General features: G+C 42.1%; 1 protein-coding gene across 3 annotated transcripts in view; it reads left to right on the top strand.

Moving 5' to 3' along the window:
• Positions 1-24157, top strand: part of PEX5L (peroxisomal biogenesis factor 5 like) — a 148203-nt gene extending 124046 nt beyond the window's left edge. For all 3 annotated transcript variants that reach the window (XM_080929313.1, XM_080929312.1, XM_080929311.1), the window contains 7 exons: positions 15327-15443; positions 17423-17566; positions 18417-18487; positions 19763-19960; positions 21038-21203; positions 21586-21743; positions 23821-24157. In XM_080929313.1, coding sequence (XP_080785439.1) covers positions 15327-15443; positions 17423-17566; positions 18417-18487; positions 19763-19960; positions 21038-21203; positions 21586-21743; positions 23821-24025 — 1059 coding nt within the window. In that variant the 3' untranslated portion in view covers positions 24026-24157. The remainder of the gene's footprint in view (positions 1-15326; positions 15444-17422; positions 17567-18416; positions 18488-19762; positions 19961-21037; positions 21204-21585; positions 21744-23820) is intronic.
• The last annotated feature ends 547 nt before the right edge of the window (positions 24158-24704 follow it).

Below are 24704 nucleotides of genomic sequence, written 5' to 3'. Positions count from 1 at the left end.
AAATGTAAACAGATAAATAATAAATTACTTGGAAGAAATTCTGCCTGACATATTTTTAAGATTGCCTCAATCAAGAAAAAAAAAAATCTATATCCAAAAAATCACTTTACAAAGACACTAAAAGGCGTTAGATTATAGGCTTGTTTCTCTTTTTGAACATGTGTGTCTGGTCTTTTTAAACTGTGTCTCTAATTGTGTAATGGGTCCTGCTTCAGCCTGGCAGATCCCACCTCTGGTTATGCAGCTGAAATGGAAGGATGTGGGTCCATCAGTTCCCTGTGGATCTCTATCTGTCAGGGTCTGTGTAATAGATGCTTACAGAATAAATTTCCTTCCAAGCCAATGGAGTCTTCCACCTGGCATTTTATTGATCTGATCATCTGCTGTTTTGAAACTAGGAACAGCCAAGAAGCTAGGTCCAATGTCTAGTATCCTTGGCAAAGAAAATGTTTCTCTAATTCTGCCCAAATGAATCCTCACAGACTAATAAATCAATACACAGAGAGAATGTGTGATGATTTGGGCCATCTGGAAATTTTCTGAAACCTCAGTGGCCATAAAGGGAGAGCTAAGACACCTAGCTACATAATCTCCAGACACAGCCAGATACCAGTTCAAAGTAAAAGGGGAATATCTGTATTACCACCACCAAACATGAGCCTGAATGCTCTGCATGGTTCACAACCCTGGCTTGCAGAAACCACAGGCTGAAATCCACATTCTGTTTTCACATCTGGGCAGTCAGGTTGTTAAGAAAAGAAAGAAAAGGTGTTGAGAAACAATTCAATCATAATACCTGTAGGAAAAGGCCACACAATCATGAGGACCACAAAAAGCTGGGCACACTGGCACACGCATGTAATCCCAGTGCAATAGAGAGGAAGACAATTGACAGCTCAAGATTCGCTGGCTGGACAGTCTAGCCTAATAGGAGAACCCCATGTCAAGTAAAAGACCTGTCCACAAAATGACAATTTTGAGGCTGACCTCTTGCCTTTGCGTGTGTATATTCACATATGAGCACACACAAAAAGGTAACAAGGAAGAGAGACTGTCATAGTAACAGTGTACATAAACAATCACACAACTAGTATAGTTGTGTGTATGTGTGTGTGTGTGTGTGTGTGTTTTGATTGTTTGTGTAACTTTTCCTGACATAATGACAAGGAACCATCTTGTGGAAAGCAGGGGTACTAGTTGATTTTAATTTTGTTTTTTTTTTTTTTTTAGTTTTTCTTTTTCAAATAACCTTTTTTATTCTTTGAAAGTTTCATACATTTATACAATGTAAGGTAGTCATCTCTGCGTCACTAATGCTTCCCTCAAACTCCCCTAGTGCCCCACCCCTCTCTATCCTAATTCCATGTGCTTTTCTATCATCAGTGTCGTAAATCCAGCTGGTGCTGCCCATATAGACATAGTATATAGTCATCCATTGCAGCACATACCCAGAGGAGAATGACTCGGTCCTTCAACTCCTCCCATCAAAGTTAAGAGTAGCACAAATCTATTGTGTTGTAACACCCATGGTCCAGCACTGGGTAAGACCCCGATGTCTTTTCTCCTCCATCAGCCTGAATAGCACCTTCTTGCAGCGTGTCAGCTAGCTAGCAGGGAGAGAATTCCCTGCTTGGTTCAGGATTTGATTTATATCGTTCCTGCCTCCCAGTGGTATCTTCACCAATGGAGTTCTACCATCTAGTTATGGTGGGCAGTCAAGAGCAACAGCAGTAGTCTGTATTTTGTTGGATGCTTCTGGGGCCTTAATAATCCATGTCTTCTGGGAACTTAATTGCCTACCTACACTGATTACTTGTGTTCAAACTCCATATATCCATATACAGATATATAGATATAGATGTATTCACAAGCAAGGATTTCCATAAGGCTTCTTTGTATCCTTAGCTTTGCCTAAGTTCCAAACCCCCATACCCACTTCAATTCAAGTAAACCCCATTTCCTCTCATATTACCTGTGCTCATCTGCCCCCTTTAGTTGAATGTTTCTTTGGGTTGAAAGATCATAGATTTTCATTCATCTTTCTGCAATATCTCACTCCCCATTCCCCACCCTCCTCCAAGCTTTCCTCCCCAGAATTCTCCCTTTCTACTTTCATTTACTTGTATCTTCCTATCCTCTGTCTCTCAGTGGCCTGTTCCAACTTCCACATGTACTCCAGTCAAAGGTACAAAGAGTTGAAATTAGGATCCATGCATGTATGAAAAAGAACACTGCATATTTTTTCAGAGCCTGGATGACCTCTGTCAATATACTTTTCCCAATTCTATCCATTTGCTAGCAGATTTAATTATATAAATTTTCTTTACAGCTGAGCAATATTCCACTATGATTATGTGCCATGTTTTCCCTATCCACTCATAAACTGACCGACATCTTGGTTGATTCCATTCCCTAGCTACTGTAAACTAAGCTGCAGTAAAAATAGATGTACAAATGTCTCAGGATATAAAAGTCTGTCTGGTCTATGCCCAGGATTAATGGGATTTGGTCACATGGTAGTTCTTATATTTTTAAGGATGCCCCACAAAAACTTGATTTCTTTATGGGTGTATTGATATGTACCCCCACCAACATTGAAGAAGAACTGATCTTCCTCCATGGGCTCTCTAACATGTGTTGTGAGGTTTTTTTTGACTGTGGTGAGATGGGATGTCTAAATGATTTTAATCTGCGTTTCCCTGATATCTAAGGATGTTGATCGGTTTCTAACCCATCTCCAGGATGTTTACCTATCTTTCCTTTGAGAACTTTTTGTTCAGTTTTATACATCATTTTTTCACTTTATTTTAAAAAAACAAAGATAAATGTACAGATTTTTAAGCATTTTTGCATAAAAGTATACAAATACATTTTATAAGGTTGTAATTAAGTATTTGTGGGTACATATACATACACATATGTATATATGTAATAATAATATAGAAAAAGAGGTTATTAATTTGAGGAGATAGGAGAGAAACTGGGAGGGGCTGTAGGAAGGAAAAGGGGATGTGATACAGTTAAATTTTAATTAAAATATATTCTTCTTTTTTCTTGATCTTCACATAGTCTGTGGGTTGTTTCTGGGTTGTTCAGAGCTTTCTGGGGTTAGTATTCCATTATCAGTGAATGCATATTATGTCTGTTTTTTTGTGACTGGGTTATCTCACTCAGGATGACATTCTCTAGATGCATCCATTTTCTTGAGAATTTTGTTAGGGCATTGTTTCTGATAACTGAGTAGTACTCCATTGTGTAAATGTTCCAAAATTTTGTATCCATTCATCTACTGAAGGACATCTGGGTTCTTTCCAGCTTCTGGCTATTATAAATAGAGCTGCAATGAACATTGTGGTGCATGTATCTTTGTTGTATGTTGGAGCATCTCTGGGGTAAATGCCCAGAAGTGGAATAACTGGGTCTTCAGGTAGTACTATGTCCATTTTTCTGAGGAACCGCCAGACTAATTTCCAGAGTGGTTGTATCAGTTTACAACCCCACCAGCAGTGGAGAAGTGTTCCTCTTTCTCCACATCCTCGCCAGCATCTGCTGTCATCTGAGTTTTGGATCTTGGCCAATCTGAATGGTATGAGGTGGAATCTCAAGGTTGTTTTGATTTGCATTTCCCTGATGGCTAAGGATGTAGAGCACTTCCTTAGATGTTTCTCAGCCATTCGATATTCCTCCATTGAGAAATTTTTGTTTAAGTCTGTACCCCATTTTTTAATAGGGTTGTTTGATTCTCTGGTATTTCGCTTTTTGAGTTCTTGTACCTTGGATATTAGGCCTTTACCTGATGTGGGGTTGGTAAATATCTTTTCCCACTCTGTTGGCTGCCGTTTTGTTTTCATGATAGTGTCTTTAGCCTTACAGAAACTTTGCAATCTCATTGAGTCCCATTTGTCAATCTTTGACCTTAGAGCTTGAGCTATTGGTGTTTTGTTTAGGAAATTTTCTCCTGTGCCTTTGAGTTCTAAGGTTTTCCCTACTTTCTCATCTAATAGTTTCAGTGTACCTGGTTTAATGTGGAGATCTTTGATCCAGTTGCACTTGAGCTTTGTACAAGGAGATAAGAAAGGGTCTATTTTCATTCTTCTGCATGCTGAGTGCCAATTGGACCAGCACCATTTGTTGAATAGGCTGTCTTTTTCCATTGAATGTTTACAGCTCCTTTGTCAAAAATCAGATGACCATATACGTGAGGGCTCATTTCTGGATCTTCTACTCTATTCCATTGATCAACGTGCCTATTTCTGTACCAGTACCATGCAGTTTTCAGCACAATTGCCTTGTAATATAGCATGAGGTCAGGAATAGTGATTCCTGCAGATGTTTTCTTGTTGTTGAGGATGGATTTTGCTATTCTAGGTCTTTTGTTATTCCAAATGAAATTGCACATTGCTCTTTCCAACTCAGTGAAGAACTGCGTTGGAATTTTGATGGTGATTGCATTAAATCTGTAGATTACTTTTGGTAAGATGGCTATTTTTAGAATGTTGATCCTTTCAATCCATGAGCATGAGAGATCTTTCCATTTTCTGAGATCTTCCTCGATGTCCTTCTTTAGAGGTTTGAAGTTCTTGTCATACAGGTCTTTCACTTGCTTAGTTAGAGTCACATCAAGGTATTTCATAGTTTTTGTGACTATTGTAAAGGGTATCTTTTCCCTAATTTCTTTCTCCACATGTTTGTCCTTTGAATAGAGTAAGGCTACTGATTTGTTTGAGTTAATTTTATATCCAGCCACTTTGCTGAACTTGTTTATCAGCTGTAGAAGTTCTCTGGTGGAAGTTGTGGGGTCGCTTTAGTACACTATCATGTCATGTGCAAATAGTGATGTTTTTACTTCTTCCTTTTCAATTTGTATCCCTTTAATTTCCTTTTGCTCTGTAAAGTCCTCGGCCAGGACTTCCAGTACTATGTTGAATAGGTAGGGGGAGAGTGGGCAGCCTTGTCGAATCCCTGATTTCAGTGGAATTGCTTCAAGTTTCCCACTATTAAGTTTGATGTTGGCTGTTGGTTTGCTGTATATTGCTTTTATTATGTTTAGGTATGGGCCTTGGATTCCTGTTCTTTCCAAGACTTTTAACATGAAGGGGTGTTGAATTTTGTCAAATGCTTTCTCAGCATCTAGTGAGATGACCATGTGGTTTTTTGTTTTGAGTTTGTTTATATGGTGGATTACATTGATGGATGTCCGTATGTTAAACCATCCTTGCATGCCAGGGATGAAGCCTACTTGATCATGGTGAATGATCGTTTTGATGTGTTCTTGGATTCGGTTTGCAAGGATTTTGTTGAGTATTTTTTTCATCAATGTTCATAAGTGAGATTGGTCTGAGGTTCTTTTTCCTTGTAGGGTCTCTGTGTGGTTTAGGAATGAGGGTTATTGTAGCCTCAAAAAAATGAGTTAGGTAGTTTTCCATCTGATTCTATTTTGTGGAATAGTTTGGAGAGTACTGGTATTATGTTGTCAATAAATGTCTGATAAAATTCTGCACTAAACCCATCTGGACCTGGGCTTTTTTTGATTGCGAGGCTTTTGATGACTGCCTCTATTTCTTTAGGTGTTATGGGATTATTTAGATGGCTACTTGGTCCTGATTTAACTTTAGTACCTTGTATCTGTCTAGGAATTCATCCATTTCCTCCAGATTTTCCAGCTTTGTTGAGTATAGGCTTTTGTAGTATGATCTGATGATTTCTTGAATTTCCTCAATTTCAGTTATTTCTCCACTTTTATTTCTGATTTTGTTAATTTGGATACTTTCTCTTTGCCCTCTAGTTAGTCTGGCTAAGGGTTTATCAATCTTGTTGATTTTCTCAAAGAACCAGCTCTTGGTTTTGTTGATTCTTTGAATGGTTCTTTTTGTTTCTATTTGGTCGATTTCTGCCCTAAGTTTGATTATTTCTTGCCATCTACTCCTCTTGGGTGTATCTGCTTCCTTTTGTTCTAGAGCTTTCACCTGTGCTGTCAAGTTGCTGATGTATGCTCTCTCCAGTTTCTTTTCTGAAGCACTCAGAGCTATGAGTTTTCTTCTCAGTACTGCTTTCATTGCATCCCATAGGTTTGGGTATGTTGTGTTTTCATTTTCATTGAATTCTAGAAAATCCTTGATTTCTTTCTTTATTTCTTCTTTGATCCTGCTATCATTTAACAGAGTGTTGTTTAGTTTCCATGTGTATGTGGGCTTTTTGTTGTCTTTGTTGTTGTTAAAGACCAGCCTTAGAACATGGTGGTCTGAGAGGATGCATGGGAGTATTTCAATCTTCTTATATTTATTGAGGCTCATTTTTGTGACCAATTATGTGGTCAATTTTTGAGAAAGTGCCATGAGGTGCTGAGAAGAAAATATATTCTTTTTTTTTCAGGATGATATGTTCTGTAGATATCTATTAATTCCAGTTGGTTTATAACCTCTGCTAGTTTTACAGTATCCTTGTTCAATTTTTGTTTCCCTGATCTGTCCATTGGTGAGAGTGGGGTACTGAGGTCTCCCACTATTACTGTGTGGGGTGAAATGTATTTTTTGAGCTTTATTAGGGTTTCTTTTATGAATGTGGGTGCTTTTGCATTTGGAGCATATATGTTAAGGATTGAGAGTTCCTCCTGACAGATTTCCCCTGTAATGAGTAAAAAGTGTCCTTCCTTATCTTTTTTGATAACTTTTGCTTGAAAATCTACTTTATTCGATATTAGAATGGCTACTCCAGCTTGCTTCTTGGGGTCATTTGCTTGGAAGGTTTTTTCCCACCCTTTGACTCTGAGATAGTATCTGTCTTTTTCTCTGAGATGAGTTTCTTGTATGCAGCAAATTGCTGGGTTTTGTTTATATATCCAGTCTGATAGCCTATGTCTTTTCATTGGGAAATTGAGTCCATTTATGTTAACAGATATCAAGGAATAGTGGTTGCTGTTTCCTGCTATTTTTGCTTTTGGAGGTTGAATTGTGCCTGTGTGTCTTTCTTCTTTTGGTTTTCTTGCTTAGGAGTTTTCTTGTTTTTATTAGGATGTAGCTCCCCTCATTGTAATCAGTTTTCCACCTATAATTCGTTGTAGTGTTGGGTTTGTTGTCAGTATTGTGTAAATTTAGTTTTGTCTTGGAATATCTTAGTCTCTCCATCTATGGTGATTGAGAGTTTTGCTGGGTATAGCAGCTTTGGCTGGCACCTGTGCTCTCTTAGGGTCTGTATGATGTCTGTCCAGGCTCTTCTAGCTTTCATAGTCTCTGTTGAGAAATCGGGTGTGATTCTGATTGGTCTGCCTTTATATGTTACATGGCCTTTTTCCCTTACTGCTTTTAATATTTTTTCTTTACTTTGGGCACTTGGCGTTTTGACTATTATGTGTCGGGAGGAGTTTCTTTTCTGATCCAATCTATTTGGAGTTCAGTAGGCTTGTTTTATGCTCATGGTCATCTCATTCTTAAGGGTGGGAAGTTTTCTTCTATGATTTTGTTGAAGATAATTACTGTGCCTTTTAGTTGATATTCTTTGCTCTCTTCTATTCCTATTATCTTTAGGTTTGGTCTTCTCATTGTGTCCTGGATCTCCTGCACATTTTGGGTTAGGAGCTTTTTGGTTTTTGCATCTTCTCTGACTGTTTTGTCTATGTATTGAATGTTGTCTTCGGCCCCCGAGATTCTCTCTTCCGTCTCTTGTAGTCTATTGGAAAAGCTTGCATCTGTGACTCCTGATTTCTTTTTTAGGTGTTCTACCTCCAGGATTATCTCTTTTAGTGTTTTCTTTATTGTGTCAATTTCCGTTTTAAATTCCTTCTTCCATTCCTTCATCTCTTTGGTTCTGTTTTCCTCTAGTTCTTTGAGTTCTTTGAGTGTTTTTCTTGTTTCCTCTTTAAAAGCTTCTAATTCTTTATGCTTTTCCTCCCGTTCTTGTTTAAGAATCTCTATCATCGTCTTGAGGTATGATTTTAGGTCTGCGTCTTCTTTTTCTGGTGTGTTTGGCATTCCGCTGTTTGCTGTGATGGGAGAGCTGGGTACTGGTGTTGCCAGGTTGTCTTGGATTCCCTGGAATACGTTCTTTCCCTTTCCTCTTGCCATCTTGTTGTCAGTCTTGTGTCCCTGGATCACTGCTGGTTCACCGCTGGCTCACTGCTGGCTCACTGCTGTTCCTGGTGGTCTGAGTGCTTGTTTCTCACACCGTGTTGTCCTGCTGGGAATAGCCTGATGCAGGGTTACTGGTTCCCTGGAGAAAGCTGGGGCGAGGAGGGGGAACTGGGAACTGCATGCTGGCTCACTGCTGGCTCACTGCTGTTCCTGGTGGCAGGTGGTCTGAGTGAGGTTCCTCACTCTGTGTTTTCTGGCGCTGGCTCACTGCTCTTATACATCATTTTTAATTGAGTTGTTTGTCTTCTTTATGTTTATTTTTCAAAGTATCTTGCATATTCTAGACACAAATCCCTGTCTGATGGATACATAGTAAGGATTCCCTCCCCTTCTGTGGGTTACCTCTTCACCCAGTTGAAAGCTTCCTTTGCTATACAGAAGTTTTTAAGTTCACGAGGTCACATTTTGTCAGCTGTTGGTCTGACTTCATGCACAGTGGGAGTCCTCTTCAGAAGGTTGGTACCTTGAGTGCTGGAGCCAAGGCTCAGCAGTTAAGAACTCTGACTGCTCTTGCAGAAGACCCAGGTTCTGGTCAATGACATGATGACTCGCCATCCAACACTGCAGTTCCAGGGCAGCTGATGCCCTCTTCTATCTTCTGTGGGTACTGCACACACATAATGCACAGCTAAAAATGCAGGCATAAATACCATGCACATTTTAAAAGTCATTTTTTAAAAACCGTCTACGTTGAGCAGCATGCCCTGCTTCATTGTCTGGCATCTTCAGAGTATCTGGTTTTATGTTAAGTTCCTTGCTTAGCTTGGAATTTTGTTCACGGTGAGAGATAAGCTCAACTTCATTTTCTGCAGGTTTTCCAGCACCATTTGTTGACAATATTGTCTTTTCCTCAATGTATTTTTTTTTTTTTTTTGTCAAAAGTCATGTAGCTATAATTGCATTGACTTCCTTCATCGACCTGTAAGTTGGTTTTTAGGCCAGTGTCATGAAGCTTTTAATACTATGACTTAGTTCTTAAAAAATTCAAAAAGGATAGGGAAAAATATCCTATATTATCCTACCTAAATTAGAATTAAATATAGAAAGCCTGTGTTCCTTACGATCCTTCTAGCCAAGTTGTTCTTCTGGTGGCTTATTTTCTCATGAAAAGGACAGGAATAAGAAGATGCTGGCCTCTCCCTGGACCCTGGCAGGTAGCTGTACTAGGAGCCCCCTCTGAGCACAGCTTCATGCTCCAACCCAAGTTTCTCCACCTCACTTGGTGCCCACAAATGCCTGCTCAGTGACTGTTTCTCCCACTGAAGGCCATGGAGACACAGAGAAACTTGCTTTCTTATTAGGGGGGTCACACTACTCAGTATGAAAGTCACACCTAGAGTTCTAGCCTGCTCTAACCTCAGAGCTGCCCCTCCTGAAATAAAGCAACATCTCTGTGCTATTAGCTTTTCAGGCCCTGACCAGCCACAGACGTTACCATTTGTTGCCTACCAGAATAGTTCCTTTATCATAGCTCTTCTCCTGGTAAGGTTATTTTAAATGTTATATTAAAAACAACAATAAAAAAAATTGAAAACCCTGTGGGGGAAGAAAGGCCAGAAGCTGCTGAGAAATGCCAGTACACTAAATAGTAACTTTTTCATGTTCTTTGTCCATTCTACATACATAATTATATACATTTGCAAAGGCTATTTTGAATAACTGGTTTCTATTGAAAAGCTAAGTATTATCAAATGATTTGTCTTCTCAAAACTAGGAACGTTTTATTTTCATTTCCACCACCACATTCTGGGTCTCAATTTAAACATTTTAAAGCTGAATTCCAAAAACTATGAACACACATACACAACACATGTCACATATATGCATACATACATATAAGCATAAGCACACATATACTCATGTGCAGGCACACACATATTCATATACATATAGCACACACACAAGCACAGCACATATCTCAATCATCAACACAGACTGTCTAAGCAGAAAGAATTCGGAGTTATAAAATTGCTCCAGAGCCCAGAAAAGTGACTCAGTCGGTAAATTGTCTGTCTGTCAAGCGAGAGAACCTGAGAGGTTCTCAGAACAGTGAGAAGCTGGGTACCTTAGCACGTGCCTGTAGTCTTGGTGCTGGGGGGGCAGAGGCATGGGATCCTTGGGGCTCTCTGGTCAGCCAGCATAGCTAAGCAAGTAAGAAACACTAGCCCCCAAAGTAGCATTGAAGCAACTGAGAAATACAATGGACATCAATCAGCCTTTGACTCCCACATGCATACATGTACACACAACACACATACACCATACATATGTACACACAACACACATACACCATACATATGTACACACAACACACATATACCATATAGTATATACAATACAGTCTACAACATACATATAAATATATAACACACACCATACATATGTATACACAACACGCATACACCATATAGTATATACAATACAGTCTACAACATACATATAAATATATAACACACACCATACATATGTATACACAACACACATACACCATAAATATGTATGCAAGCACACATACATCATACATATATACACAAGCCTTGCACACATGCACCACATCAGAGGGGGAGGGGAAACTGACACACTATGAGGTCACTGTGGAATAAAATTGAAACAACTAAGCTTTCTTTAAAAAAAATTACCACCAAAATAAAATGCCTGCTAGCAATCTTTTAAAAAATGGAATATTCTGGAAAGTACAAGAAAAGACTATGGATCAAATTCCTCCTAATCTCATCCCATGAAAGTATTGCTGCTGGCACAGTGATCTGCAGCCATTTTCCCTGCAGCCTGTTCCCCCAGCTCCGGGGAACGTTATACAATGTCCAGTGTTTGTGATGCTATTCATAAACATGGTCTAAATTGCTACTTAATCGCCCATTCAAGAGGCTCTGCTGTACTTTTCTTAACCTTTCTCTTAGTTCTTGAATAATTAGGTGGAAAACAAAGATTTAAATGGGAAGACCTGTCTAGAAGAGGAAGAATAGGTATTTGCAGGAAAATAAATCGGCGAACAACATGTAGCAGAGAGATTAGAATTCTGGGGTGGTAAAAAATATTTTATTGCACTCTGTCTTTCTCAATGATATAAAAATACAATGAATACTTTTATTATAATGTTTAAATTTTTTTAGAATTTTGTACATGCATACAATGTATTTGGATCATATTAGCCTTCCTTCCTCTCTATAACCCATCAGCCCTTCCCAATTCCAGGCACTCTTTTGTTTTTAATAGTCCACTGCTTCTAGTTCATGCTTTTCATAATATCCTGGTGATACCCCTAATGAATACTAACTCTTGAACCCCCAGAAGCAGTCAACTCTTCACAGCTTCTTGGGTAGAAGCCGTAGCTGGTTAACATCTGCTTCCTTCATGCTGGATGGCTTGGTCTTATGCAGTCAACCACAGTTGCCATAAGTTTGTGGGTGCAGTGGCCCCATCATATGCAGAAGACAGTGTTTCACTCCAGTCCTCCCCAACTTCCAATGTCTCTTACAGTCTTGCTGCCCCCTCCTCCTAAATAGTCTCTGAGCCTTAAGGGTGGTCCTGAAGATTACCCAGAGAGGACTTGCAAGCAATCATACATGGAGTAAGGAGTTGACCCCATGTCTGTCTGAAGGGACCTCTGTTTTCCTAATCACTATACTGTATACCCCAGGTTGGCTTTTTAATATATTCTGTAGATATCATTAGAAGGCTGTTGTTAAAATGGAAACAAATTCCAAAGAGTTACTCACTTCTAGTGAGTCTTAACATCTTTTCAATTGTTGTGACAAGACGCCATGGTCAAGACAGCTTATAGAATTATTTATTTGGGGGCTTACAGTTTCAGGGGGTTAGATTCTATGGCCATCAGGGAAGGAAGCATGGCAGCAGGCAGGCAGGCATGGTACCAGAGCAGTAGCTGAGAGTTTACATCTCAATCCACAAGCAAGAGGCAGAGAACACTAACTGGGAATGAGATGGGCCTTTTTATACCTCTAAGCCCGCCCCACCCAGTGACACACTTCCTCCAACAAGACCACACCTCCTAATGGTCCCACCAACCAGGGACTATCAATGTGAGCCAATAGGGGTTATTCTTCAAACCACCACTTGATATAAGCAGATTCACATGGCAATTCTGAAAAATGGTCTATTAAGAGCCCAGAACAGCTAAGGAAATCATCAGTAAATAAAATCCCTTGGTCATGTCTAAAATGTTTAAAATTCAAATATGTTGGAGGTTTTTCTCGACTTCATTAAAAGCGGGGCAGGGAGCTGTGTTAATTACAGTTATGGTGGGAAAGTCTGGGTTCTGAGACTGAGTGGAAATTGATGACGCTAAAAGTATTCTGTAATTAAATGAAAACTGCTCTGCAGATTAATTAGTCTGCTGTGACTTAGTTTAAGTGGGAACAGTAAATCTTACTGAATCTCATTAAATGGGAGCCAGCAGCCCCACCTCACCTGAAGTTTTGTTTCCTAGATAGGTAGGATTTATACACATACTCCTCTAGTGTGGAATGGGAAAGGTGACCCAGCTGTACACGGTGTGGAAGCCCTTTATTATCCATTCAGATTATAGAGGGCTTTAAGTCCCAAGGACTCTCAAGAGGGTGAGTGGCTGAATTTCTAGGAATGTGAAGGCACTGACCTTGATGAGAGTTAGCACAGCATTGGAAGGTTCCCTTGGGGAGGGGGGAGGGGCTCTTATTTTCCACAGACTGATGAAACCTGCGTCTTCGAGATATGCTTTTTTCCATACTTGTCATTGTTTGATCATAATCAGTCTTAACAGGGCTTAAAAGAGGGAGGGCAATTTATTTGGGGGCTTTGTTGTTTCTTGTTATTGATTAACTACAAAAAGCAAACAACACTCATCACAGAAAATTCAGGAAATACAAAGTTTGAAGCAAGAACCCCTCTCTTCCATCAGTCTCCCCATCCCTTGTTAACATTTCAGTGTGCTGCCTCATATCCCCAGGGCTGCTATTGTTTGAGACTTTCTTATTTGTACACTTTGCTGTCTATTAGGAAGATGCCTTAAAAGGAAAATTTCCCTTTCACCCCCAACCGTAGCCTGTACACTGTTCCCTTTGCTCACATCTCAGACGTTATCATTTCACCTGCTGCATCCTTGAGGGAAAGCCTCTGCACGGCAGAACCCATTTCTGTGGTAGGAATGAATGTTCCAGAACTGACAGAGGATGTAAGGACCTCCTGCTTATTCAGTAGCTTGGAGTGTATCACATTGGCTGACTCTTATTCCATAAATGCTTGGGTTCAAGGTTAAATGTGTTCTGATGATCGTTCTGGCAACTTTGAAGAAAAGTTCTCATGTCGGGTTGGTACTGCCCTGGGAGACCAACTAGATGGAAAGGAGGTTGCCCTCAACAAGGGTTATGGTGGTTCAGCAAGTCACCAGACCTAAGGCTCTAAAGCCGTTTGAGACGTGCAGGGGAAGATCCTGACTCTCAGCTTCAGACTGAGGTGCCCAAGGAATACCTCCAACTGCTTCATCATACGGTTTAAAGAAAACAAGATGCCGTTCAAGCATCTGGGAAGTGACACACCTGGTCACAAAATTTGGATGGCTAGCACAGTGCTAGGGAACATCGTGATCCCCAGAAGTTCAGCATCTGTTTCCCTGCCAGTGAGAACCAGGGTTCCAACCACTGCACCCCTCTTTCCTTACTCATGATTCTGAGGTGAAATGGGTATGCTGGGAAATTATCAGGTGTACACCAGGATCTTTCGAGACAGAACCCAGAAGCCTTCATCTTTCTCTACTCCTGAGAAGTCTACCAGTCTTGCTTCCATGGCTCCTAGGTCCTTTGAGAGACTCACTCTTTTCTTCTTGTTCTGGATACCTGAAGTGCTCTCCTCAGGCTTAATAACACCGAAGCCAACCACTTAGCACAGACAGTTCTGCCCGAGCAGAGGAAGCCACACTGCCCTTGATGAAGTAAGAGGGTGAATGACCAGGCTTCCCTGACAGGATATGAGTAGGAAGCTAAAAGGAAAACAGTATATACTGACACAAGTCACATTTCTACAGAAAAGACAAAGGTGCACAGGCAGGCATGAGATTCTCCCATCCTAGACCAGGAGGCAAAACTTGATACAAGCAGATAATCCTGATCTTAGAAGCCAGCGGAGCTGAAATCCTGTGACTTCCTCTCAGAGCAATAAACTCAGGCTTTTCCTGTCCTCTTGGTATAGTGCTCGGCACACAGTAAGGTCAGTTCCCCTTGTCTGTGCCCAGGGCTACCTAAGTCCCTGCCCAGGCAGCCCAAGAGAGCTGTTCCAATTCTTTATACTCTAGGAGCAACTCAGGTTCAGGCCTCCCTTCTTAAACTACATCTGCTACCACATTTGAAACTGTCTCTAAGTGCAGGGGTACCCAACTTAGGATAGCTTAATATATTATAGTTTAACTTCACAATGGTGTGTGAGTGGCATCCATTCAGTATGAACTGCACTTCCAATTTTGACCGTCACCTGGGCTGTCAGTATGCAGTAGGGTTTCCCCCTCCATGCTGGGCAGCACTCACCCGTCAAACACACAGCTGCAAAAGTACGCACCCGGTACTCTGCAGTGGGCCGTGTCATTAAGGCACAACGCTCAGTAGGTTAGGTTCCTTGGTTCATAAATGTCTGTTTATTGTATCTTCATTATCTTCAACTTGCTGCCGGATTTATTTGGTGATAACACTATCATCAACTGAGGAGCAGCCATGGTGAATTGTTAGCTGATATTTATTGGCATAGATAATGTTAGTGCTGGAGAATTTTTCTGCTGGAGAAAAATCACAGCTGGGGCTGGGAATGTGGCTCAGTTGATAAAGTGCTTGCCTAGAATGTGAAAATCCATGAGTTCGATCCCCAATACTACATAAACAGAATGTATTGCACACAATCTTAACACTCTGCACTTGGAGGTAGGAGGATCAAAAATTCAAAGTACATAGTAAGTTTGAGGTCAACCTGGAGTGCAGGAGACCCTGTCTCAAACAAACAACCCAAAAGTCAGAGCTGACCAACTTTAACCACTGGGTACCCTGTAGAAGTTACGCCTGCTGCTGGGCTTTGCCCACCTAAATACTCCTCCTCTTCCTCCATTTCATCTATGACGGAAACCTCTCTCTAGAAACAAACCAGATAAACACAGTGTGATTTTTTTTCAGCCCATTTCTCTCTATTTCTCCTGTTTCTTAGTCAGATACGGAGTTCTGGGATAAGATGCAGGCAGAATGGGAAGAAATGGCCCGGAGAAACTGGATATCCGAGAACCAGGAAGCTCAGAACCAAGTCACCGTCTCTGCCAGTGAAAAGGTAAGTCAGTCTTCCCTGCCATGCTATCAGGAGTCCTCAGACTTAACAGATCACATTTTACGGACCATTCAATAACTGGTTTGTTTAAAATAAAACTAAGATTTAAAGGCAGTTTGATGTCAATATGACCTAAAAAAAAAACCATAACTGATGGAAAATAGGTAACTTCGGTGTTTGAGGGTAGCTTACCTAAAGTGACATGTCACTGTTTGCTACTGATCCCACAGTTTACCACCTGCCCTGTGGTCAGGTACAGAACTTTTAGAGTAGGCTGTACAAGAATTAGGCTAACCCTACAGTAGCTCCTCGCCAATCATCTGCCCTGGTTTTATAACACAGTGAAGGCTCAGGCTAGGTCTCTTGGTGTTATTGTACTATCTGCAAAGATGCTTGGTACAAAGAATGGTCTTCATACAACCAGGTGGAACCCAAAGGGTTTTGCAAAGATAAGAGCCCTGATAAGAGCCCTGGAAAATAGGAAGGTCCGGTGAACCACCAGCCAGATTGCCCATTAAGTTACAACTTCCTTGAGATCTCTGCCTTTAAATTAGATCTGTTTTTACTTTAGAATTTAATTGGAATTAGTTTCACCTATAATTATTACAAGTATCCTGAAAGGCAGAAATATGTTTCTTACACAGAAAATGCATACATGTTTATATATATATATATATATATATATATATATATATATATATATATATATATATATATATATACACATGTATATACATGCACTTGAGAACACAAATATGCATGCACACACATATACATATAGACATATGTACATATTCACACATATTCATTGATAAGATTTACCTTGTGGTTTAGAGATATGAAATAAGTCTCAATAGTATTCAGTCCTGGGTAATGGTCAGGACATTTTTGCCCAATGTAGCAAATGCTTGTGTAGCATGTGCTTTGCCCTGGGTAGAGGAAATATGTTGAACATCTCTGATTTTAGGGAATCTACAGTCTGCAAATTGAAATGTCTATTTACAATGATCCCTGTCCCTCAAGAGTTTGGGTCATCTCAAAACATAAAAATTTAAAAGTAACTGTCTTTCCCACAAAGTATATACCCAGTCTAAGTAAGGAAGATCCTGGGCTCACCAGACTATCGGCTGTAATCCACACATCTGAGGCCTGACTCAGCCCATCACCATATGAACAGGCAGGTCCTCTGGCTTTTGACAGTGTTTCTTTCTAAGCATCCTTGGAAGATGGTACTTCATCAACAGGTGTGTTTGTGACACTCAAAACAAAAGGACCTTTATGAGAATTTGTGCCAGTAACTCAGTAGCAAATGGTAGTCTCAAACAGTGCAGGAGATATTTTAACCCGAAGGCAAATCAGCTGTGTCCATATGGCCTAAAACCAGTCCATGGGCTTTCTCTAAAGCATCCCTTCTCCGGTCTAGCATAAAGCAAGAAACACATGCAAACACCCTGAAGCATGGAGCTTTCACTGTAGTCTTATTCGAAAACTAAAATAGCCTTTGAGACTGTGGTTTATATTGTAGCCCAGGCTGGGCGAGAGCTTGCTATGTTAGCCCAGGCTGGCTATAAACACGGGGTGATCCTCCTGCCTGTTTCCATTGTTCAGAATAATGCTCAGTATAAACCACCATGACACTCATTTTTTTTTTTAGGTAACCAAAATGTTCTCCAATCAGATTGGTTAAATAAATGTTAACATATCTACATAAAGCATTTTAGTGCCACAGGATGACCACAGTCCAAAAACAAGCAGGGCCTAATTTCAAGACTGAGTATAAGCTTTTTGCCTAATTACCATAGGCATAGAAAATACTAGATAAGTGTTTGCATATTTTGTGTTAGATCTTTTTAAAGATGCAATTTCAGTAGAGACACCTTTACCCTCCCTGCCCCGCATGAGGCAACAAGCTGTTCAGGGATTTACTGGATGTAAGAATGAAGACATGGATTGGTCATGCTGCGGCCTTTTCTATGTCACAGGGATATTACTTTCACACTGAAAATCCCTTCAAGGACTGGCCTGGAGCATTTGAAGAGGGCTTAAAAAGGCTGAAGGAAGGGGACCTGCCTGTCACCATCCTGTTCATGGAAGCAGCAATCCTTCAGGACCCTGGAGACGCTGAGGTGACATTGCTTTTCACTCTGTCGGGACTGGAATAGTGCTTGTGTGTGCTAAGGGGTCAGAATGAGATGGGACGCTGCAGGGTGCATCTTCGTCAAGGTTGACAAAAGTTCACTTGGCTTGGACTGATTGTGTTAGAAAGTGAGACATTGCCTGCTTTCCAACTGAGCTTCTCTGCTTTGAGACCCAGAGCCCCAAAAGATAAAAATTGAGAACAGAAAACACAAAGATCACCAATATGGTGCAAACCTTTCATCCCAACGTGGGGGATAAAGCAGAGGCAGGCCGAGCTCTGTGAGTTCAAGGCCAGGCCTGGTCTGCATAGAGAGGTCTAGACCAGCCAGGGCTTCATGAGACGGTCCAGCCTTAAAAACAAACAAACAGGCAGCAAACATGAGGCTCAACCTGTGGTTTTTAGGGAGAAATGTGGCTTTTGTCTGGGTCTCAAGTCATACCATATATCGCCCTTGATTTACTTCTCCCAACATTTATGGGATGTCTACTGTGTCCTCAAAACCACACTAAGTTCCGGCACACTATGCTGAAGAGCTGGGGAAATGCACAGGAGTTAAGAAGACACCTTGGTGGCCCTTTGGTGGCCCATCTGGAGGGCTGAGTAAATAAAATACAGGATCACAGAGCAGCAGAGCTGGGAGTGTGTGGCTGATCCTCCCTCCAGGTAGCTTCCCTGTAATTAAGTTTGCTCCCCACAGGGGATCGCAGCTTTAACTATAATAGCAAGCAAGTCTGCTTCGTTTTGCAATGGTAACCGTCTGTTTTGTGTCTGTCTGTCTGTTTTCTTGTGTTGGTTTGGTTTGGGCTTTTGTTTTCTGTTTTGTCTCGTTCTCGCAGGCATGGCAGTTTCTTGGTATAACCCAGGCGGAGAATGAAAATGAGCAGGCAGCCATTGTCGCCCTCCAGAGGTACATAAAGCTGAGTTCGCAACTGCATGCTTGGGGACAAGTGGAATTTTGCCTTTGGGCTTCTAGAATTTGTTCAAGGCATGGGCTAGGCTGCCAAGTGCACGCCTACATAGCTCTCATGGGATAATTTTCCCAAACCACCGAGGAGAATTTTCCTTAAATGCTTCTCAATCTACACATCAACTCATGTTCACATCTCTCAGCAAAAGTTGACTGGGGCATTCGTGATTTTCTTGAGAGAATTCCTTGAGAGGCGCCGGAAATGAGGGAATGCCAAGGCCTCTTAGATCATGTGAAACAGAGATTGGACTTAACCCCCCCCCCCCATCCCAGGATGCAAATTCTAGAGCACTGTGAATCGGGCGTTCCTAAACCTATGAGCAATGAACAATGGGATTCTTTTGTGAGATGTCTTAGACACGCCCAGAAATCGTAATTAACTTGGTTAGGACTGAGGAAGCATCACAAGCACTGAAATTTCCAAGGGGGTCCTGACACCCACTCAGAGTCTGTGGCTGAGTTTCTGAGGTCCCAGGCACTTGCTTCTCCACATTTTAGGCAGATCCTCCCAGCATCTCCATCATCTATGGGCTTGTCACACCTGGGATCCACTGCAGCCCCCAATGCTAGACTGGGCATAGTGCAAAGTCCTTGTTTTGCACTTGTTTGGAAAGTCCCGTTAGAGGCCAGTAGAAAGGAATTCAGAGAACAACAAAAGCCTGGAATATCTAACAGCCTCTATTAGTAGTCTAGAAACAAAGATATCACCCTTTCCTTTGTCAAACACTGTATAGCCTCCTATCTCTCTGCATCAAAATCTTGTTCAAGTCCAACTAGGGGAGTTAAGATAATGCAGCTACATTTAAGCAATTTTCTTTTTATACCATGTAGCAACCACACTTCCTGTGGCTTTAGAAAAGCTTATGAACAAAACCAGAGCTGGAAAAAAAATGGGCTTGGTGCTTAATAGCCCTGGTTGCTGCTGTAGAGGACTCCGGATCAATTCTCTGCTGCGTGCTATGGGCGCAGAACAGCCATGCACATAAAATAAGTATTTTTTAAAAAAAAATAAAATTACAAATCCAGCTGTCATGAGGGTATTTTAACCTCTTTAAAACCACTCTTTTGTCTGAATTCTCATTTGGAGAAATAAAGTACTTTTCGGTGACTTGACATAAATAAATTCAACTTCTGTAAGTTTTAATTAGTAGAGGTCTCGAGGCTGTATAAAATACCTGTCTGTAACTAACCATTGGTGTTTTGCCTTCTCTCGAGGTGCCTGGAGTTGCAGCCCAACAACTTGAAGGCTCTGATGGCCTTGGCTGTGAGTTACACCAATACCAGCCATCAGCAGGATGCTTGTGAGGCACTAAAGAACTGGATTAAGCAAAACCCAAAGTACAAGTACCTTGTGAAGAATAAGAAAAGCTCTCCAGGCCTCACCCGGCGAATGTCTAAATCCCCAGTTGACAGGTTCTCCTCACTATGTGGAATTCTTCTATTAACTGTTATTATAGTAACTGAATATTAGCATCTTATAAGGAAGAAATGTGTGCCTTAGCTCACATTCTTAACGAATTAGACAATGCTCAGCTAGCCTATTGCCTTAAGAACCGCGATCAGGTGATGTGTCAAAACAAAGGCACATTGTTATGAAGGTAGCTCATGACCTCATGGTGGCTGGGAAGCAAGGGGGATGTCAAGGCATCCATGACTTGACTTCCTTCCATCAGCCTCCACTTTACAAGGTTCTGCCACATTTCCACAGAGCTGCGGGCTGGTGTTTTGGAGCTACAACCACATCTCTAAACCCCAGAAGCTGTCCTTTAGAAATAATAACCAGCATGAAGGCCATTTACCCACTTACTGTATTTCAAAGCCAAATGTTTTGGAGTTAATACCAGTGCTCCGAGGACTAGGGGTATATAGACCCAAGTCCCTTGTCAGACAAGGAATTCCAATGCTAACTCCTCATTGAATCCTCGGTCAGCTCAGCTTCAAGGATCAAGCACCGGCAAGCACATGGTCCTCAGTGCTCCCCCATGAGAACCTAATGTGGCCTGTATATGTGTTTTATTGCATATTCATAACAATTGACTTTGTTTATCATTCAGCATGAATAGTCCTCTCGTTAAGCTAAGATTTTTAATTTTTAATGCATCATTCTTTTATTTTTATGGAGATGGGCATTTTGTCAGGACATAGACCTGTGCACCCAGTGCACGCCTGGTACCTGTAGAGGCCAGAAGATGATGTCACTCCCCTGGGACTGGAGTTACAGATCATTATTGTTAGCCACTAAATGGGTGCTGGGAAACAAACCCAGGTCTTCTACAAGAGCATTGCATGCTCTTGGCCACTGAGTTGTCATCCCAGCCCTTAAGCTTTGTAAGGACATGACGATAGCTTAGCAGTTAAGAGACCATAGTTCTCTTCCTAAGGCCCCAAGTTCAGTTCCCAGCAAGCATATCAAACACCACATAACCACCTGAAAATCTGGCTCCAGGGGTTCCAAAGTCCTGAGCCCTGAATCAGATTCTTCCTCCATAGCTCTGTTCTGGAAGGAGTGAAGGAATTATACCTGGAAGCTGCCCACCAAAATGGTGACGTGATCGACCCAGACCTGCAGACTGGTCTTGGAGTTCTGTTCCACCTGAGTGGAGAGTTCAACAGAGCAATCGATGCATTCAATGCTGCCTTAACTGTCCGGCCCGAGGTGAGGAACCCCAGCAGCACAGCTGGGGCTTTTTTTTGTAACAAACAGGCTTTTGTGGGTGAACCTTTGTACGTTCCTTCTACATTTTACCTCTGCCATTAGTGATTTCAGGCAGATGTGCATACAGCACAGCAGCCGTCTATACCAGAATGCCTCAAATAGAAAGGTTAATTACAAGATATCAAATGACCACCACCCTTTGAGGAATAAAAGTCCTTTTTACCAGTTAACCCAGAGGAGAATTTCTGGTACCTTAACTCACTACAGACCCTGTCTGTGAGTGCTGAATGAGCACTCAGCCATCTTGCTTCACTTGCAGAGGGTTAAGGGAATACTACCACAGTGCTCCCCGATATTAAAGAGCTCTGGTCTTTGTCGTAAGGATTACACACTGTGGAACCGTCTTGGGGCAACCTTGGCAAATGGAGACCGCAGTGAGGAAGCTGTAGAGGCCTACACAAGAGCCCTGGAGATCCAACCAGGTTTCATCCGGTCCAGATACAACCTTGGCATCAGCTGCATCAATCTGGGTGCCTACAGGTGACGTATGCCTGGGCTCAGACTCAACACCCATGTTCTGTGTGAACTAGGAACAGTCAAGCGTTTAAATTCTCCATATGAGGAAAAAAGAAACCCGGAGAGGGAGAAAGCTAAGGGGACCTGGTAAAACTGCTGTGGATGGTTTCAGAGCCACTGTTTGGCAAAGCAAAAACAAATGGACAGTTTGTTCTAAACCTGATGTATAGATAGAATGAGTTAGAAAAGAAGAAATTGTGAGCTTGTTTTTAAAACGCAATAACATTAGGGAAGGAAATTTTTAAATAATGGGTTATTGTTTAAAATGTCCTGGCACAGTCATGGCCCAAAAAGCTACAAAGCCACCGAATAGTCAGGAACTCAGCTGGCCCCACTCCTCCCTGTTCACAGGCCCTTTTACACTTCCTACAGACAAGATGACCAAAGCCTTTGGATAATGTGAGTTTTACCTATCAGAATACAATAAAAACCTACGTGTCCTCAGAAACAACATGCTTCATAAGAAAATAATCAGTTTCCAACATCAGACTGTTCTGAGAAAGAACAGTAGCACTGTATTGTGCTTTGGAAAACTCCTTTAACATCTTGCTTACTAGAAGCCGCTTCTTTTGGCCTTTGTATTCTGTCTGTTGGGCTATCTCATATGCATGCCTCCTAGGCAAAGTGAGGTGTATAGGCAAGCAGATGAGGTGAGTAGGGAAGGTGAGCAGGGGAGGTGAGCAGGACAGGTGAGGTGAGCAGGTAAATGAGCAGGTGGGTGAGCAGGTGAGGTGAGCAGGTGAGGTGAGCAGGTGAGTGAGCAGGTGAGTGAGCAGGTGAGGTGAGCAGGTGAGTGAGCAGGTGAGTGAGCAGGGAAGGTGAGGTGAGCAGGTAAATGAGCAGGTGAGTGAGCAGGTGAAGTGAGCAGGGGAGGTGAGCATGTAAGTGAGCAGGTGAGGTGAGAAGAGGAGGTGAGCAGGTGAGTAAGCAGGTAAATGAGCAGGTGAGGTGAGAAAGGGAGGTGACCAGGAGAGTGAGCAGGTGAGGTGAGCAGGGGAGTGAGCAGGACAGGTGAGGTGAGCAGGTAAATGAGCAGGTGGGTGAGCAGGTGAGGTGAGCAGGTGAGTGAGAAGGTGAGGTGAGAAGGTGAGTGAACAGGTGAGGTAAGCAGGGGAGTGAGCAGGGCAGGTGAGGTGAGCAGGTAAATGAGCAGGTGAGGTGAGCAGGTAAATGAGCAGGTGGGTGAGCAGGTGAGGTGAGCAGGTGAGGTGAGCAGGTGAGTGACCAAGTGAGGTGAGCAGGTGAGGTGAGCAGGGGAGTGAGCAGGTGAGGTGAGCAGGTGAGTGAGCAGGTGAGTGAGCAGGGGAGTGAGCAGGGCAGGTGAGGTGAGCAGATGAGTGAGCAGGTGAGTGAGCAGGTGAGTGATCAGGTGAGTGAGCAGGTGAGTGAGCAGGTGAGGTGAGCAGGGGAGGTGAGCACATGAAAGTGAAAGGGTCAAGTTTTGTAATGAAAACCATTTGCCCTCACAAGCCCCAGGCTCCCCAGACCACACTTTGAGAACTATTGATCTTTAACCATAAAAGCTTTTACAGAAATTAGCTCCAGGGCACTCCACAGCAAAATTCTAAAATGACTTCTGCTATCCTCATTATTCACAGAGGGACTGAATTTCAGCAAAGAAATTTGCCTGAGGCTTGGCAGCTGGGACTGAAGCCCAGGTGGTCTAATAATGAAACTTAATCGCTTATTTCTGCCACAACCAGACAAATTCAGATCACTTTGCTCTGGGGGGAGGGGGTATTTTCATTCTCGAAGACAGGGTATGTAGATTATTTCTGCGCATGGATCACATCTGCAGGTCATTCCTGGAACAGTGGGAATGCATTGACTTACCGTGTGTGTTGGCTTCCCTCCTAGCTAACTGGCTTTTCTCTTCTTCTCTTCTTTTCTGGCTCACAAGAGAATAGTTAGAGAACCTGAAAGCCACGAGGGAGAGCTGGAGAGACTTAGGGCTCAGCACAGAAACAGCTTTATCTGGTTATTTTAGTCTGCTGACTCTAGAATTGACAGCATTTTAAGATGTGCTTTTCCCCCTTTCCAGAGAAGCCGTCAGCAACTTTCTCACTGCCCTTAGCTTGCAGAGGAAGAGCAGGAACCAGCAGCAGGTCCCTCACCCTGCCATCTCTGGGAACATCTGGGCGGCCCTCAGGATTGCACTGTCACTAATGGACCAGCCAGAGCTCTTCCAGGCTGCCAACCTCGGTGACTTGGATGTCCTCCTGAGAGCTTTCAACTTGGATCCTTGAAGGAAAAGAAAAAAAACAAAATAAAGGATAATAGCGCCTCATCTGTGTTATTATACTAAAAAGGGACAAAACTATTTTATTATGGATTTCCAAAACAAATTTTTTAAGGATAAAGCTGAGAGTCAAAAGGCCATGGTCATATAACCCAAGGGAATTGATTCCTACAGACCCCAGTCTCTGTTCAGACCCAAAAGCACAAAGTAAAGGTCGGGTTCCAAAGAAGAGCTGAGATTCTCAGGACAAACCAAGATAAGGTAACTTTGTTCTCTTCCAAACTGCAAGTGTACTTGGAGTTATGCTGTCCTTGTCCCAGCTGGTGACACATCTGAGGGACATTTGTGGGACAGAACACAACAATTTTCCCATAGTCAGTGAACTCAGGCTGTCTCTAAACTGTCTCCTGCTTTTGTAAGACTGAACAGTTTGGGCCATTCATAAATGTACACATTTAGCCTGACTAAAGGCTGCCCTTGCTTCCCTCTCGCCGTTCTAACTTTGACTGTAAGCCTTTGTTTTCAGAGAGAGAGAGAGAGAGTGCGCGCTTTGCTGGCAAAAGCAGTTTTTGCACTAGAAGTTTTTGCTGTTCCCAATGAAATCCTTTCTAGGATTGTGCATAAGCACTTTAATATCTTATTTATGCCTTGCCGGCCTTCTGGCTTGCTGCTCCAGTTTCTAACTT

Source organism: Micromys minutus (genome assembly GCF_963924665.1).
Source record: "Micromys minutus genome assembly, chromosome: 15".
Taxonomy (NCBI): domain Eukaryota; kingdom Metazoa; phylum Chordata; class Mammalia; order Rodentia; family Muridae; genus Micromys; species Micromys minutus.
Note: the sequence above shows the minus strand (reverse complement) of the source record. Positions and strands in the feature narration are given on the sequence as shown.